General features: G+C 45.5%; 1 protein-coding gene across 1 annotated transcript in view; it reads left to right on the top strand.

Moving 5' to 3' along the window:
- LOC100563119 (zinc finger protein 585B-like) overlaps positions 1–17,801 on the top strand; it is a 21,776-nt gene extending 3,975 nt beyond the window's left edge. The window contains exons 3-8 of the mRNA XM_062957863.1: positions 1,192–1,984; positions 3,023–3,562; positions 3,923–4,076; positions 6,992–7,417; positions 14,057–14,210; positions 15,827–17,801. Coding sequence (XP_062813933.1) covers positions 1,192–1,984; positions 3,023–3,562; positions 3,923–4,076; positions 6,992–7,417; positions 14,057–14,210; positions 15,827–17,160 — 3,401 coding nt within the window. The 3' untranslated portion in view covers positions 17,161–17,801. The remainder of the gene's footprint in view (positions 1–1,191; positions 1,985–3,022; positions 3,563–3,922; positions 4,077–6,991; positions 7,418–14,056; positions 14,211–15,826) is intronic.

The raw sequence follows: 17,801 nt of genomic DNA, 5'->3' as shown, positions 1-17,801 counted from the left end.
TCAAGTATAAGCTGACCTGAATAGAAGCCGGCCAGGACCCTCACTCGAGTATACGCCGAGGGGAGCTTTTTCAGCCCTAAAAAAGGCTGAAAAACTAGGCTTATACTCGAGTATATACAGTAACTATCATTTGGGTTTCTTAGGTCAACAACGAGCAGGGATATTTTAATGGCAGGGAGCTCAATCTGACTTGGGTGGCTTCGAACTCATGACCTCTCGGTCAGTAGTGATTTATTGCAGTGGGCTACTAACCAGCTGTTTTTCTTCACTTCACTTCACTTCACTTCACTTTATTTCTTAATTAGTCGCTCTCCACCAGAGTGCTCCAAGCGACTTACAATTTAAAATATCATTCCACAATATAAAAACATTCAACATAAAAACATTCAACATAAAAACATTCAACCTAAAAACATTCAACAGTGACTATTTGGCAAATTAGATCTGATTTACTTAAATGCACAACCAAACAGCCAAGTCTTGAGTGCTTTTACAAAAGGTCGCAACTCCGACATTGCTCTAAGATATGGAGGCCATAAGTTCCACAGAATTGGAGCATTGGCCGAAAAGGCTCTATGCCTTGTGGCTTCCAGGCGTACCTCCCTTGGGCCCGGTACGTAGAGGAGATTTTCCTGGGAGGATCGAGGTGACCACTGATGGAAACAAGGAATGAGGCGGTCCCTAAGATATAATGATCCTTGGCCATTTCGAGCTTTAAATGTCAGGACCAGTATCTTGTAAGAGATCCGATGTTCTGTTGGTAGCCAATGCAGTTGTTTCAGAATCGGTGTAATATGGGATCTTATAGATGATCCCGCTAGCAGCCTGGCCGCCGCATTTTGGACCATTCGGATCTTCTGGGTTTTTGTCTTCGGAAGGCCGGCATATAAGGTGTTACAATAATCCAGCCTAGTGGTGACTGTTGCATGGATTACCGTTGCCAATGCTTCTGTCGAGAGGTAGGATGCCAATTTCCTTGCCTGGTGAAGATGAAAAAGGGCCTGCTTATTTATGACAGTGATCTGGGCCTCCATCGTCAGCAATGAGTCCAACACAACCCCATTTCTGGGAGAGAAAAAGTGGTTAATATTAAGAATTATAATGATAATAGGTTGTGGAGGAGGTAGGCAACACTTAACCAACCCTCGCTCATCCTGACTTCCTTGCTTTCTGCGTCGTTTTCCACCCCAGGGAATGACCTCTACTTGCTTTCCTCCGACGGAATGTTCTGGAACACTTTGGAAGATGAAAGTGTCCCTGCGGACTGTCGGGCAAGACCAGTGGACGGGTTGCCAAAGACTTTATCCTGCCTGAGTCGCAAGCACCAAAACGACCCCGAGGAGGAGGAAGAGGAAGCGGAGGAGGGGTTTGTGCCCAAGGAGCAGCCCCCTGCCCTGGAGGCACCGGCCGTCCCGACGGGAGGCCCCTACCCCTGTCCGCTTTGTGAGCAGTTCTTTCGGGGGAAGAAGGAACTGGACCGGCACCAGAGGAGCATCCACTTGGGCGACAAGCCCCACGCGTGTCCCGAATGCGGGAAGGCGTTCCGGGACAAGAGCGACCTCCGGGTCCACGAGCGAATCCACACGGGAGAGAAGCCCTTCGCCTGCGACGTGTGCGGGAAGTCCTTCCGGGAGAAGAGCAAGCTCATCGTCCACCAGAGGATCCACACCGGGGAGAAGCGCTGCATCTGCCAGGAATGCGGGAAGAGCTTCAGGGACAAGCATTACCTCCGGGACCACCAGAGGATCCACGCGGGCGAGCGGCCCTACCATTGCGAGGAGTGCGGCCGGAGCTTCCGGACCCGGAGCCACTTTACTCTTCACCAGAGGATCCACACCGGGGTGAAGCCCTACGTTTGCAACGACTGTGGGAAGACCTTTGTGCAGAAGAGCAACCTCATGAGTCACCAGAGGATCCACACGGGAGAGAAACCCTTCCCTTGCGAGGAATGCGGGAAGACCTTCCGGGACAGGAAGACGCTGAGGTACGGTTGGGCGAGTGGGCTTATGGACATAAGACCCTCCTCATAAATTTATTTATTTATTTACAGTATTTATATTCTGCCCTTCTCACCCCGAAAGGGACTCAGGGTGGATCACATTACACATATAAGGCAAACATAGAACAGAGACAGAGACAAACGCAGGCTCTGAGCTGGCCTCGAACTCATGACGTCTTGGTCGGAGTGGTCATGAGTTCGAGGTCAGCTCGGAGCCTGCGTTTGTCTCTGTCTCTGTTCTATGTTAAATGTATAGCAGAGTAATTTATTTGGAGCAGCGTGACCCAGGACCACTAGCCAAAAGTGAAAAAGAACTAAAACACACAGACCAATGTTATCTTTCCTTTATAGCAAAATAATATAGTCACACTATTTGCAAACACAAGGTTTCCATAATACAAATAAACTTCTTTATACTTCCTTCTTTGCTTCCACGCTGGGCTGCTTTCTCCTGCAGATAAACAGCTTCGCTCTCACAGAGTCTCCTCTTCCAATGAACTTACACAGGAGCTACACACAGTAGCTTTATACACGAGGCCTTCAACCTGGGAAAGGATTTTCTTTGTAGCAAAATAATATGGTTGCACTATTTGCAAACACAAGATTTCCATAATACAACTAAAGTTCTTTATACTTGCTTCTTTGCTTCCACGCTGGGCTTCTTTCTCATGCAGATAAACAACTTCGCTCTCACAGAGCCTCCTCTCACAACGAACATACACAGGAGCTTCACACAGTAGTTTTATACACAAGGCCTTCAACCTGGGGCTTCTCTCACCAAAGCTTCTCACACCAGGCCTTCTCACACTGGGGATTTCTCACACTGAAGGCTCTCTCACACTCCTGAGGATGACACTAGCTTTGGCCCACTAACTCTAACAAAGTTAACATTAACTCTAACAGAGTTAGAGTTTCGGCCTACTAACTCTCCTCAGGGCAACGCTACCTTATTCAACCCTTTCAGAGCTTGACTAACATTTTTGGTATTAAAAATACCTAATTAATTTTTAATATTTCTGACAGGTACCACCGGAGGATCCACCTGGGGGAGAAGCCCTATCCGTGCCAGGACTGCGGAAAGACCTTCCGGGACAAGAGCAGCCTGACCGTCCACCAGAACATCCACTCTGGGGAGAAGCCCTTCATCTGCTGGGAGTGCGGGAGGAGCTTCCGGGAGAAGATGTACCTGAAGGACCACCAGAGGATCCACACCGGGGAGAAGCCCTTCCCCTGCCAGGAGTGTGGCAAGACCTTCCGGGCTAAGCGGACCCTCAAGTACCACGAGCGCATCCACACCGGGGAGAAGCCCTTCGCCTGCCTGGACTGCGGGAAGAGCTTCCGGGGCAAGAGCAGCCTGACCGTCCACCAGAGGATCCACACTGGGGAGAAGCCCTTCATGTGCTGGACCTGCGGGAGGAGCTTCCGGGAGAAGGTCTACCTCCGGGAACACCAGAAGACCCACCTGGAGGAGAAGCCCTACCCCTGCGGTGACTGTGAGAAGAGCTTTGTCCACAAGAACCACCTGATGCGCCACCAGAAGTTCCACGGGCCTCTCCCCGTCCAGTGAAGACGGGAAAGCTCCCATTTTGGTGGAGTCTCCTTCTGTGGAGGCTTTTAAGCATAGGCTGGATGGCCATCTCTCAGAAGAGCTTGGATTGTGTCTTCCTGAATGGCAGAATGTTGGGCTGGAGGGCTCTTCCAACGCTAGTGGAATATTGACTTCTCAGTGAAGCCCAGTAGAGTCTCCATTGGAGGTCTTTGAGGCTAGATGGCCATCCATCATGAGGCCTTCAATGAAACCTTTCTGCCTGGCAGAAAGGGGTTAGATTGGATGACCCTGGGGGGTCTCTTCCAACTCTGTGGTTCTATGAATCCAAAATTCTCAGCTTTGTTTTCAGCCTCAGATCTGGATGGCATTTGCAGGACTGAGGAGGCCGATCTGAGCAGCTTCAGGGAATCTTCCAACAAAGAAGTGGTTGGAGGAGTTCTTTGGTTCTCCACCCGCACTTCCAGCTTGAAGGTCTCTTCAGATCTGGGCTGTGTTCTGGAGCAAACAGATTTTGACCCCGCTGCAATAGTCGCAAAAGCGATCATGTGGCTTTGGAGAATCCATAGAAGACAACGTGGTCTGGAGAGCACAGAGCCTACAAAATAAAGGGCTAGATCTAGGCTCCGTGCTGAATTTGCACCTCCCACAGTGATAGTGGAACAGCAATAAGAACATTTTCAGGGAATCCACATGGAAAGATGCAATCTAGTCAATCCTCTGTTGTGTTTTCAACCTGAGATAATCCATACGGAAAGAGGTGGCCTGGAGGCATCTCAGGAGGTTGCTCGGTCTGCTCCGTAAGTGCAGAAAATCTCAGATTTGAGATCGAGCCTCAAATGACGGTGCTCCATAAGCTAAAGCTTGTGGCATTCTGTGCTGTTCTGTCTAGTTTTGGTCACAAAACAATAATGTTCTGCCTTGTTTTGAAAAAGAGATTTATTTATAGTTTTGGTGCTTTGTGTGTGTGTTTTTGTGTGGAGAAGGGGAGCCAAGGACTTTTATGCCTTGGTTTCTATATTGTCTTTTTTCTCTGTACGTGGCCTTGGCGTGTTTTCAATGGACTGAAAAGCTTGGAAAAGGGGGGAAAACAGATAATTAAAACTGTGTGTCCAGAAGCATTATTAAAGTCAATACACTCCACTGTGTGAGGTTATCTGATCATGTAATTTTTCTAATTTTCCTGTCATTTGTCCGATTCTCGTGTAATTGATCTTCTAATATTCCCAAGAGCTTGGAAGTGTCAAAGACTCAGCTCCAAAAAGTGAGCTTTTCTATGCTCAGGAGCAGGCATGGTCAAACTTTGGCCCTCCAGGTGTTTTGGACTACAACTCCCACAATTCCTAACAGCCTACCGGCTGTTAGGAATTGTGGGAGTTGTAGTCCAAAACACCTGGAGGGCCAAAGTTTGACCATGCCTGCTCAGGAGGCTGTGCTTCCCTTAGAGTTGCATCTTATTTGAAACTCAGCACCAGAGTGCCCTCTCTGTCACAGACGGGCCCTGAGAATAATTATGTGGGCCCCGGAAGCCTTAAATCTATTTATTTATTGACAGTATTTATATCCCGCCTGTCTCACCCTGAAGGGAACTCAGGGTGCATCACAGAACACACATATACTGCAAACATTCAATGCCATTATACAAACATAACAGACAACAGTACATATAGAGGTATATAGGCATTTCCCATCTTCGGCGTCCTGGAGGTTGTGCTCCATTCTGGCCACTGGGGGTGCTGTCGCTCCATTCTCCATGTCCAAGAACCCTGTTCCTAGACTTCCTCCTTTTTTGATCGCCAACATTTTTCTGGTATTTTCTTTTATGGTGCCATTAAAAGACCTCCCCACTTAAGCGGTACCTATTTACCTACTCAGGAGCACCTGGTGATGCAGTGGGTTAAACCGCTGAGCTGCTGAATTTGCTGACCGAAAGTTTGGCCGTTCGAATCTAGGGAGCGGGGTGTGCTCTCGCTGTTAGCCCCAGCTTCTGCCAACCTAGCAGTTTGAAAACATGCAAATGTGAGTAGATGAATAGGTACCGCTTCCGTTGGAAGGTGATGACGCTCCATGCAGTCATGCCAGTGGCCACGTGACCTTGGAAATGGAGAGAAACACCAACACAAGAGTGGGCATGACTAGGCTAATAAAATACAAATTTATCAAATTTATCTATCTTGATCGATAAATAATAGACTAGAGAATCAAGTAGATATGCAGCATGAGGTCAGGAAGAGTCAGTTGGAAGGACTTCGTGAATGAAGAAGAAGAGATGCAGCAAATGTGTGTGTCTGGATAGAGCAGTGGGTTCTCAAAGTGTGCTAGGATATGCACCATCTATCAATCTATCTCAATCTATATCTATATCAATTTATCTATATCAGTCTATCTATCAATCAATCAATCAATCTATATCTATCTATCTTTATCAGTCTAGCTCTATCTGTCTCTATCTGTCTCTCTCTGTCTCTATCTATCTATATCTATATCTCTATCTATATCTATCTATCTATCTATCAGTCTAGCTCTATCTGTCTCTATCTCTATCTATCTCTATCAGTCTAGCTCTATCTGTCTCTATCTCTCTATCTATATCTGTCTATCTCTATCTGTCTCTATCTATCTATCTATATCAATCAATCAATCTATCAGTCTAGCTCTATCTGTCTCTATCTATCTATCTATCTATCTATATGTATCCATCTATCTGTCAGTCTAGCTCTCTCTCTCTCTCTCTCTCTCTCTCTCTATCTGTCTGTCTGTCTGTCTGTCTCTATATCTATCTATCAATCAATCAATCTATCAGTCTAGCTCTATCTGTCTCTATCTCTCTATCTCTCTATATCTGTCTTTCTCTATCTGTCTCTATCTATATCAATCGATCAATCAATCTATCAGTCTAGCTCTATCTGTCTCTATCTATCTATCTATCTATCTGTATCCATCTATCTGTCAGTCTAGCTCTATCTGTCTCTATCTATCTATCTATCTATCTATCTATCTATCTATCTGTCTCTATATCAATCAATCAATCAATCAATCTATCTATCAGTCTAGCTCTATCTGTCTCTATCTCTCTATCTCTCTATCTATATCTGTCTTTCTCTCTGTCTCTATCTATCTATATCAATCAATCAATCAATCTATCAGTCTAGCTCTATCTGTCTCTATCTATCTATCTATCTATCTATATGTATCCATCTATCTGTCAGTCTAGCTCTATCTGTCTCTATCTATCTATCTATCTATCTATCTATATGTATCCATCTATCTGTCAGTCTAGCTCTCTCTCTCTCTATCTATCTGTCTCTATATCTATCTATCTATCAATCTATCAGTCTAGCTCTATCTGTCTATCTATCTATCTATCTATCTATCTATCTATCTATCTATCTGTCTCTATATCAATCAATCAATCAATCAATCTATCAGTCTAGCTCTATCTGTCTCTATCTATCTCTCTATCTCTATCTATCTGTCTCTCTATCTGTCTCTCTCTGTCTCTATCTATCTATATCTCTATCTCTATCTATAGTATCTATCTATCTATCTATCAGTCTAGCTCTATCTGTCTCTATCTGTCTGTCTCTGTCTCTGTCTCTCTCTCTCTATCCATCCAGCTCGATGGGTTGCCTCCTCCTCCTCCTCCTCCTTGTGGGAAAGGGACCCTTCCGCGGCGGCGCTGTCCGAAGGCGAGTCCGCTCGGCGGCTCCTCCCTCTCCGCTCTCCGGCCACGGATGTGGCCGGAGAGCGGAGAGGGAGGAGCCGCCGAGCGGACTCGCCTTCGGACAGCGCCGCCGCAGAAGACCTTCCTCTTCCTCTCTGACGAAGGAAGGAAGGAAGGAAGGAAGGAAGGAAGGAAGATGCTGGTCCCGGTAGGTAGGAAAGACGGGACGGAGGGAGGGAGGGAGGGAACCCAGTCTTGGTTCTGAAAAGGATTGCAATCCAAGGCTGGACATTATTCCTGGCTCCGGCCATTGACTGGGCTCACTTGGCAGGGAGAAGAGACCCGGCAGCTGGGCCAGCCCCCTCCCGACCTCCCTTCAAGGCCTCTCTCTCCCCCCGCAGGACATTTCAGACCTCGGGTTTTATTAGTCCTGGTGTCCCAGGACCTTCCCACGTCGGGATAGGCAGGCAGTGCCCAGGTTGGGAACAAAATCCCTCCTGCAAGGTTGCATTTGTGTTGTCGAAGGCTTTCATGGCCGGGATCACAGGGTTGTTGTATGTCTTTCGGGCTGTGTGGCCATGTTCCAGAAGCATTCTCTCCTGACGTTTCGCCCACATCTATGGCAGGCATCCTCAGAGGTTGTGAGGAATGGAGAAAACTAAGCAAAGAGGTTAATATATATCTGTGGAAAGTCTAGGGTGAGAGAGGTCAGTGTGAATGTTGCGTAGTTAATCACTTTAATTAGCATTCACACTGACCTCTCTCACCCTAGACTTTCCACAGATATATATTAACCTCTTTGCTTAGTTTTCTCCATACCTCACAACCTCTGAGGATGCCTGCCATAGATGTGGGCGAAACGTCAGGAGAGAATGCTTCTAGAACATGGCCACACAGCCCGAAAGACATACAACAACCCCAAGGTTGCATTTGTTTCTAAGTCGGAATAGGGACATTCTGGCAGTGGAACTCCAACTATACATAAATAGATAACACACACAGATAGAGAGATACATAGATTTATTTTAATTATTTATTTTATTTACATCACTTTTACCCCGCCTTTCTCTCCGAGGAGACTCAAAGCGGCTTACAGTAAATGGCAAAAATTCAATGCCTAAAAACAATGTAAAAACAACAATTCATATAAAGCAATCTACAAAACAACAGTTCATATAAAACAGATACCATTACAAAATAAAATCACATTACAGTAGAGTCTCACTTATCCAACATTCGCTTATCCAACGTTCTGGATTATCCAACTCATTTTTGTAGCCAATGTTTTCAATACATCGTGATATTTTGGTGCTAAATTTGTAAATACAGTAATTACTACATAGCATTACTGAATATTAAAATACTTTTTCTGTCAAATGTGTTGCATAACATGATGTTTTGGTGCTTAATTTGTAAAATCATAACGTAATTTGATGTTTAATAGGCTTTTCCTTAACCCCTCCTTATTATCCAACATATTCACTTATCCAACGTTCTGCCGGCCCGTTTATGTTGGATAAGTGAGACTCTACTGTATATAAAATTTTAAGAATGTCCAAGATTAAAATCCATTCATCCAGAATCCTCAAGTCTTCGTACAGGTCATGTAAAGTCCATGTTCTCATTCATTAAAAGCTTGCACACACACACACACTCACACACTCTCTCTCACACAGTAGACTCCTTTTTCTGCAGGCCAATAGATAGATAGATAGATACGGTAGAGTCTCACTTATCCAAGCTAAACGGGCCAGCAGAAGCTTGGATAAGCGAATATCTTGGATAATAAGGAGAGATTAAGGAGAAGCCTATTAAACATCAAATTAGGTTATGATTTTACAAATTAAGCACCAAAACTTCATGTTATACAACAAATTGGACAAAAAAGGTAGTTCAATACGCAGTAATGCTATGTAGTCATTACTGTATTTACGAATTTAGCACCAAAATGTCACGATATATTGAAAACATTGACTACAAAAATGCATTGGATAATCCAGAGCAGGGGTCCCCAAACTAAGGCCCGGGGGCCACATGCGGCGGCCCATTGAAGCCATTTGTCCGGCCCCCGTGATGGTGGCTCCCTCCTCCGCCTTTCCCGCCTCCTCTCTCACCTGTTGTGTGCCTTCTAAAGATTTGCTTGTTTATAATGGAATTTTAATTATTATTTAATTAATAATTTACTAATGGGTGCTTTGCCAGTGCTTTTGGTGTACAAAGGTAAAAGGGGGTTGGACTAAATGGCCCTTTTCCAATCCTCTTTATTATAATAATAATAATAATTATTATTATTATTGGCACAAAGACACAGCATAACACAGCAAATGAGATCTCTCTCTCTCTCGCTGCTGGATTTCGTATCACAAAATCACAAGTTGAACACTTCCCCGGCATTTAGGACTGTGTGATGTATGATGATGATGATTAACAACAATGAGGCTGGGTGGCCATCTGTCAGGGGTGCTTTGCTTGTGCTTTTGGTGCACAAAGGTAGAAGAGGGTTGGACAAGATGGTCCAAGGTGTCTCTTCCAACCCTCTTTATTATTTTTATTATGATTATGATTAACATTGAGGCTGTATTTCTTCCCGTTTGGTTTTTTTTACTTCAAAATAAAAGATGTGCAGTGTGCATAGGAATTTGTTTATTTTTTTTCAACTATAGTCCGGCCCTCCAACAGTCTGAGGGGCCGTGAACTGGCCCCCAGTTTAAAAAGTTTGGGGACCCCTGATCCAGAGGCTTAGATAAGTGAGGCTTGGATAAGTGAGACTCTACTGTAGATAGATAGATAGATAGATAGAGACAGGAGCAACTTGAGAAACTGCCAATCACTTCTGGTGTGAGTGAATTGGCTGTCTGCAAGGATGTTGCCCAGGGGATGTTGCTCGGATGGTTTGATGTTTTGACCATCCTTGTGGGAGGCCTTCTCTCCTGTCCCCACATGGGGAGCTGACAGAAGGAGCTCACCCGTGCTCTCCCCAGGTTGGATACGAACTGGCAACCTTCAGGTCAGCAACCCAACCATCACGTCTTCAGTCCTACCAGCACAAGGGTTTAATCCACTGCACCACCGGGGGCTCATGTAGATATAGATATAGATGTAGGTATGCCTGCGTCTAGTGGATTTAGGCACTAGAACTAGATTCCTACTGATGCAGGCCAAGACCCCATTTAGCTGTCGCTATATATATATATTTATGTGTGTGTTTGTGTGTGTGTGTATCTTATCTCTATCTATCTCTGTCTATCTGTCTATTTCTATTTGTTTCTGTCTATATCTTTCTAATCTAATCTATTTTAATTGTAATTGTTTTTATACACCATGTTTTATACTGGTTTGTTGAGCATTAAATTATTGCTAATTGCTAGTTGTAAGGCCACGCTGAGTCCCTCCTTGGGGATGAGAAGGGCAGGATATAAATGTTTGTAATAAATAAATACATTTTGGCCTGCCTAGATCCAGGGATGGAAGTCCTGCTCTCCATGCTCTCTTCTATTCCGCCTTAGTCAGACCAGTTTAACTGGAATCCCACTGTGTCCCATTCTGGGCACAGCCATGGAAGGGAGATGTTGACTCTAAGCTGGAAGATGCCCAGAGGAAGAGGGAGACTCAAAGGATCCAGGGTCTGGAGAACAAGAATCCCTGTGAGGAGTGGCTAAAAGAGCTTAGCATGTTTAGCCTGCAGAAGAGTAAGCTGAGAGGAGACAGGATGAGGGCCGTGGATCAAGATGTGAGGGGAAGTCCTAGGGAGGAGGCTTCCTTTCTTCTGCCCTGGAGACTAGAGCTTCAAATTTCAGGAAACGAACGAGATTCCACCTGAACATGAGGAAGAACTTCCTCACTGTGTGTGAGAGAGAGTGAGCTGTTCAGCAGTGGAACTCTCTGCCTTGGAGTGTGGTGGAGGCTCTTTCTTTGGAGGCTTTGAAGCAGAGGCTGAATGGCCATCTGTCGGGAGTGCTTTGAAGGCACTTTTCCTGTTTCTTGGCAGAATGGGGTTGAACTGGAGGGCCCACCAGGTCTCTCCCAACTCTAGGATTCTATGATTCATACTGGTAGCCATTGGGAGGCTTTGCTTTCTCTCTTGGAGTCTTCTCTCCTTGTTTTCTGAGTCTAGAATTATTCAGAAGCACTTGATTATTGGAACCACTGCTGGTGGCTGGCATCCATAAATTGCTGATCCACTTGGGTTTATAATCTGAAATCTCAAGATGCTGAATGTGTTTGGGAGAGAGACCTCAAGGGTCATATGTTTGCAGGTCTTTGCAAATCCTATATACATATAGATCCATGTACCTGTATATCTGTATCCATATACAGTAGAGTCTCACTTATCCAACATAAACGGGCCGGCAGAACGTTGGATAAGCGAATATGTTGGATAATAAGGAGAGATTAAGGAGAAGCCTATTAAACATCAAATTAGGTTATGATTTTACTAATTAAGCACCAAAACATCATGTTATACAACCAATTTGACAGAAAAAGTAGTTCAATATGCAGTAATGCTACATAGTAATTAATGTATTTACGAATTTAGCGCCAAAATATTACAATGAATTGAAAACATTGACTACAAAAATGCGTTGGATAATCCAGAACGTTGGATAAGCGAGTGTTGGATAAGTGAGACTCTACTGTATACCGTGTTTCCCCGAAAATAAGACAGTGTCTTATATTATTTTTTGCTCCCAAAGATGTGCTAGGTCTTATTTTCAGGGAATGTCTTATTTTTCCATGAAGAAGAATTCACATTTATTACTGAACAAAAAAAATGAACATTTATTATATACTACCCAGTAGTTGTCATCACAAACCAGCATAACCAGAAAAACTGTGAATCCTATCAAAAATTTCTTGTTACTACCATTATTTCTATTTACAACAAGCTATGGTACATATATTTACCAATCCTGCATGCTCTGGTGTTCTGTTTATTGGCCATGCTTCCAAACAAAAACTTTGCTAGGTCTTACTTTCAGGGGAGGCCTTATATTTAGCATTTCAGCAAAACCACTACTAGGTCTTATTTTCCGGGGATGTCTTATTTTCAGGGAAACAGGGTATACGTTATTTAACCTACTGATGCCTCTATTAATGTAATTTTATTGGTATCTATTTTTATTTTGAAATTACCCACCCTTGGCTTATACTCGGGTCAATAAGTTATCCCAGTTTTTTGTGGTAAAATTAGGTGCCTTGGCTTATATTCGGGTCGGCTTATACTCAAGTATATACGGTACTTTATCTTGTTTTATTGTGGAAATTTGGGGTTGGCCCCGTGTTAACCGCCCCGAGTTCCTGCGGGTCCCTGCGGGGAGAGTTATAAAGTTATAATAATAATAATAATAATAATAATAATAATAATAATAATAATTTTATTCTTGCACCCCGCCCCATCTCCCCGAAGGGACTCGGGGCGGCTCACATGGGGCCTTGCCCAACATCACAATATAAAATCAAAACAAAAACACAAATTTACAACAATAAATCAACAATATCGGTAAAACAATCGAAAAGGACAATCTTACAAGATAAAATGTTAAAACAGGTATATCAAACACAAGTCTGGGCCAAAAGGTGAATGTGTCAAGTCGGGGGGAGATAGTTACATAATTGACATAGTCAATGAAGTACTATAAATGACAATAGTGACAATAAGAGGGAAGATCAGTGGGTCTGTTATTACGTAGGCAGGCATCTTAAACCAACAAAAGTCACTCATCAAAGGCTTTCTGGAAAAGCCAGGTTTTCAGATTCTTCCGGAAGGAGAGGAGGGTGGGGGCCAGCCTGTCAGGACCCAGGCTGCAGAACACCAATAACCATGCGCAGAGACCAGATTCTATCTAATATCTTTATTAAAGAAATATATAAAGTCAATAAAAACAAGTGAAGATTATAGTTCAGAAGCAGACCTTTCAGGAAAGGCCAAATATAGTCCAGGAAAATATTGTCCAATATAAGATATTAGAGTCCAAAGTTATAATCCATTAACCGAAACACACACTTTGCCAAGCAATAGTGTGGGGAGATGACAAGGTCTTTAGTCCTTTGAAGCTTGACAACAAGGCTGAAACATAGGCTTGATTCTTGGCTGGATCAAAGACTTGAAACGTGGAAACATGAAACATGAACTGAGTCCAGAGAAGTCCGTGAAACAAGGCAAGGCTGGAAACTTGATCCGTGAAACAAGGCAAGGCTGAAAACTTGATCCGGGAAACAGGGGACTGGGGTACGAAGTCTACACACGATCTCTCTCCTCAAGCTGAACAATTGACTCCGCAAGGTTCCCCTTGCGGCAAAACTCCTATATAGGGTCTTGTTTTCCCGCCAACAGAACACTTTCCCTGGAGAACAAGAAGCGGAACCCAACTCTGTCCAGATGCACAACTCCTTAGAATTTCCCAAGGGAAGCAGACCTAATCAGCTAGTTGTTTGGCAGCGATTCTGAGACTCCGGCGATTAGCCTCTCTGGCTCCTCTATCTCTATTATAATTGTCCTTTCGGGAAAACGGGGGAGAATTCTGCCCAAGGCTTGATTGGTTAACTTCCTGAGGACAAACATCCTCCAGGTGGAGAGGCTCTGATTCAAGCTGAACCGGTGGAAATCCCATGTTTTCCTCCTCATCTGCCACAATAGTACTAGGAACGGGACTACAAGGCCCATGAGACATCACACAGCCTTATAAAGTTATTTGCGTAGTTTCTGTAATGTTTGGCAGAGTCCGCACAACACGGAAGCCAATACCTGCGTGATGGGGTGCTAATAACCAGAATCCCCATGGCGGCTGGTCGTATTATCAAGGCCATGGAGGCGTTCTCCGACCCACCTCTCCTCTTTTCGTTCCAGGCCTCGCTGGTGGCGTTGGAGGACGTCACGGTCTACTTCTCGCCAGAGGAATGGGAAGAGCTGGCGGAGTGGCAGCGGGAGCTCCACCGGGACGTCATGCGCCAGAACTTCCAGCTCATCGCCTCCCTCGGCGCCCAAGGAGGTTTGAGACCACGTATGTTATAATAATAATAATAATAACTTTATTTTTATACCCCGCCCCATCTCCCCGAAGGGACTCGGGGCGGCTTACATGGGGCCTTGCCCGATAAAACAATCAAATATCAAAACACAGCAATAAAACAGTTATCCAATAAAAACATCAATTACAGTAAAAACGATCGTTAAAGTCAACATAAAACATACAATATTAACACTGGAGACTAATTCATAGAACCCAGGCAAAGTGCAACATGTGCCGAAATGGGCCGAAATGGGGAAGGTACAGTAGAGTCTCACTTATCCAACATAAACGGGCCGGCAGAACGTTGGATAAGTGAATATGTTGGATAATAAGGAGGGGTTAAGGAAAAGCCTATTAAACATCAAATTACGTTATGATTTTACAAATTAAGCACCAAAACATCATGTTATGCAACACATTTGACAGAAAAAGTATTTTAATATTCAGTAATGCTATGTAGTAATTACTGTATTTACAAATTTAGCACCAAAATATCACGATGTATTGAAAACATTGGCTACAAAAATGAGTTGGATAATCCAGAACATTGGATAAGCGAATGAGACTCTACTGTAATTTCACAGTTAAAATGGACAAAGTGCAATATAGCATTGGCAACAATTGCCAATGTTGCCATTCTCCTTGGAATGAACTGTTATCAACGCCTATTTGCAATTCAGGATTTATTCTGCGCAAAAATCATATGAGATTATTTTGTGCAGAAAACACAACCTTTTCTCTGCAGGAATTAATCTTTCTACTTTGTTGTAAACCACTTTGAGTCCCCCCAGGGATGAGAAAAGCGGTATATAAAAGTACAGTAAATAAATATCCTCTACCTTGCAGCAAATGCTGTTTTCTATCAGAATTGTCTTTTTTCTGCATAAAATAACTGCATGTGAAATTTTGCACAGAATGTGTATCAAATGAAGAAAATTCTCATCCATCTAGAAAATATTTTTCTATCATAGTTGGAATATTTTCAAATCCTCTTTCCATCCCTGTGCAGTAAAAATATGCCATTTTTTAACATATTGGGCCCTGCTGCTGAGTCCTCTTGTTTTCAAGGATCCAAATATTTCTTTTGACAGAAGATTTTTATCTCATTTTATGTTCCAAATTGTTTTATTGTTATTGTAGTGCATGTATTTGTGTTCATGCTTGAGTTTATTGTGTTTTGTGTATTTGAATATGTTGTTTTTATTTGTTTTACTCTGTTTTACTGCTTTTGGGTTTTGCCCTATGTTAGCCACCCCGTGTCCCTATGGGAAGAGAGAGGTGGGATAGAAAAAGAAAGTAGTTATTATTATTGTTGTTGTTGTTGTTGTTGTTGTTGTTTGTTTGTTTTCTCCCCAGAAAATCACCCAAAGTAATGCAAAGCCATTTCTAAAAATAACAATTTGCTTTCTTTCCCTCAAAACAATGCAACAAATCCTGACCTTTCCTCCTCAAAAAAAAAAATTGAAAACGGATCACAACAGAAACAGTCACTTCCAGGAATGACAATTCAACCCTGTTTCTCTCCTGGGTCTCGGTTTGCTTTCTCTGCTTCAGCAAGAATGGTCCATAACCTGTTTCCCCTCTTACTTCCTTTTCCTTTCTTTTAGCTGCCTGTGACATCAGAGTAAAGAAGGAAGTGAAGAAGGAAGTGAAGGAGGAAGAGGCCAGCCGTGTTGGCGCAGACGGCATGGGGAGGTTGTTCCTTGAGAGGTTTTTCCTCCAGAGCTGGAAGGTCGAAGGCAAAGGCTTTCCTGATGGGGCTCAGCTGGACAGGTGGGCAAAGGAGGCACGCTGGCCAGTCTGGGGCCAAGGCCCCGAGGCCGAATCCTGCCCTCTGACCTGCTTGATCTGTGGCAAGGGCTTTAAGAGCCCTGGCGCTTGTCTCGCGCATCAGCGTGTCCACACGGGAGAGCGGCCTTTCGTCTGCAAGGAGTGCGGGCGCCGCTTCACCCACCAGCAGCACCTGGGCACACACCTGCGGGTGCACGGGCAGGAGCGGCCCTTCGCCTGCGAGGAGTGCGGTGCCGCCTTCCGCCTGCAGAAGCTGCTCCGGACGCACCAGCGCAAGGTCCACTCGGGGGAGCCGCCCCTGGCCTGCACCGAGTGCGGCAAGCTCTTCACCCACAAGCACCACCTGATGACGCACCAGCGGATGCACACGGGCGAGCGGCCCTTCCCCTGCCCCGAGTGCGGCAAGCGCTTCACCCAGAAGCACCACATGCAGGCCCACCAGCGGGGCCACTCGGGGGACCGGCCCTTCCCCTGCCCCGAGTGCGGGAAGACTTTCAAGGACCGTGCCGGCGTGCAGATGCACCAGGCGGTGCACACGGGGGCCAAGCCCTTCTCCTGCCCCGACTGCGACAAGGCCTTCAGCCACAGGCACCACCTGGTCATCCACCAGCGTGTCCACACGGGCGAGAAGCCCTTCTCCTGCGGCGTGTGCCAGAAGCGCTTCACCCAGAAGCACCACCTCCTCAGCCACGAGCGCCTCCACACGGGCGAGCGTCCCTACCCCTGCCCGGAGTGCTCGCGCAGCTTCAAGGACCGCATCACCCTCAAGCTGCACCTGCGCCTCCACACCGGGGAGCGGCCCTTCGCCTGCGCCCAGTGCGGGGAGCGCTTCCGCCTGCGCAAGGCCCTGCTCTCCCACCAGCAGAAACACCAGGCCCCCGCCCAGGTCACCTGTGCCGATTGCGGACAGAGCTTCCCGCGCATGCGCAGCCTGGCCGCCCATAGGCGACGAGCTCACCCCTCCGCATCCGGGGAACAGAAGCCGGGCAAGAAAAGGCTGGAGGTGGAGGCCACCACCAAGAAGGCCCTGCCTGAGCAGCATGAAAAAGGAGGGCGGGAAGAGGGCCATCCCCATCAATCAGAAGAGGCTGGTGGACCCCTTCCCACTGGCCTCCAGGATCCTCCAGTTGCCACGTTGCCCACCCTTTGAGAGAGAGATGGTTGGATCCAACATGGCTGCGTTTCCACACCTGGAATCACCCTGTGTCCAATTTTGGGCACCACAGTTGAAGGGAGATGTTGACAAGCTGGAAAGCGTCCAGAGGAGGGCGACTAAAATGATTAAGGGTCTGGAGAACAAACCCTATGAGGAGCGGCTTAAAGAGCTGGGCATGTTTAGCCTGCAGAAGAGAAGGCTGAGAGGAGACATGATGAGAGCCATGTACAAATACGTGAAGGGAAGTCATAGGGAGGAGGGAGGGAGCTTGTTTTCTGCTGCCCTGCAGACTAGGACACGGAACAATGGCTTTAAACTGCAGGAAAGGAAGGAGATTCCACCTGAACATCAGGAAGAACTTCCTCACGGTGAGAAGGGCTGTTCAGCAGTGGAACTCTCTGCCCCAGAGTGCGGTGGAAGCTCCTTCTTTGGGGGCTTTTAAGCAGAGGCTGAATGGCCATCTGTCGGGGGTGCTTTGAATGCGATTTCCTGCTTCTTGGCAGAATGGGGTTGGACTGGGTGGCCCATGAGGTCTCTTCCAACTCTACTATTCTATGATTCTATGAATGGGCCGGAGGTTATGGAAGCCGTCCCACTCTCCCCCCAAAGAAAGGAATAAAACCAGACTCTTAGAA

This window comes from Anolis carolinensis, chromosome 6, assembly GCF_035594765.1.
Source record: "Anolis carolinensis isolate JA03-04 chromosome 6, rAnoCar3.1.pri, whole genome shotgun sequence".
Lineage (NCBI taxonomy): Eukaryota > Metazoa > Chordata > Lepidosauria > Squamata > Dactyloidae > Anolis > Anolis carolinensis.
Note: the sequence above shows the minus strand (reverse complement) of the source record. Positions and strands in the feature narration are given on the sequence as shown.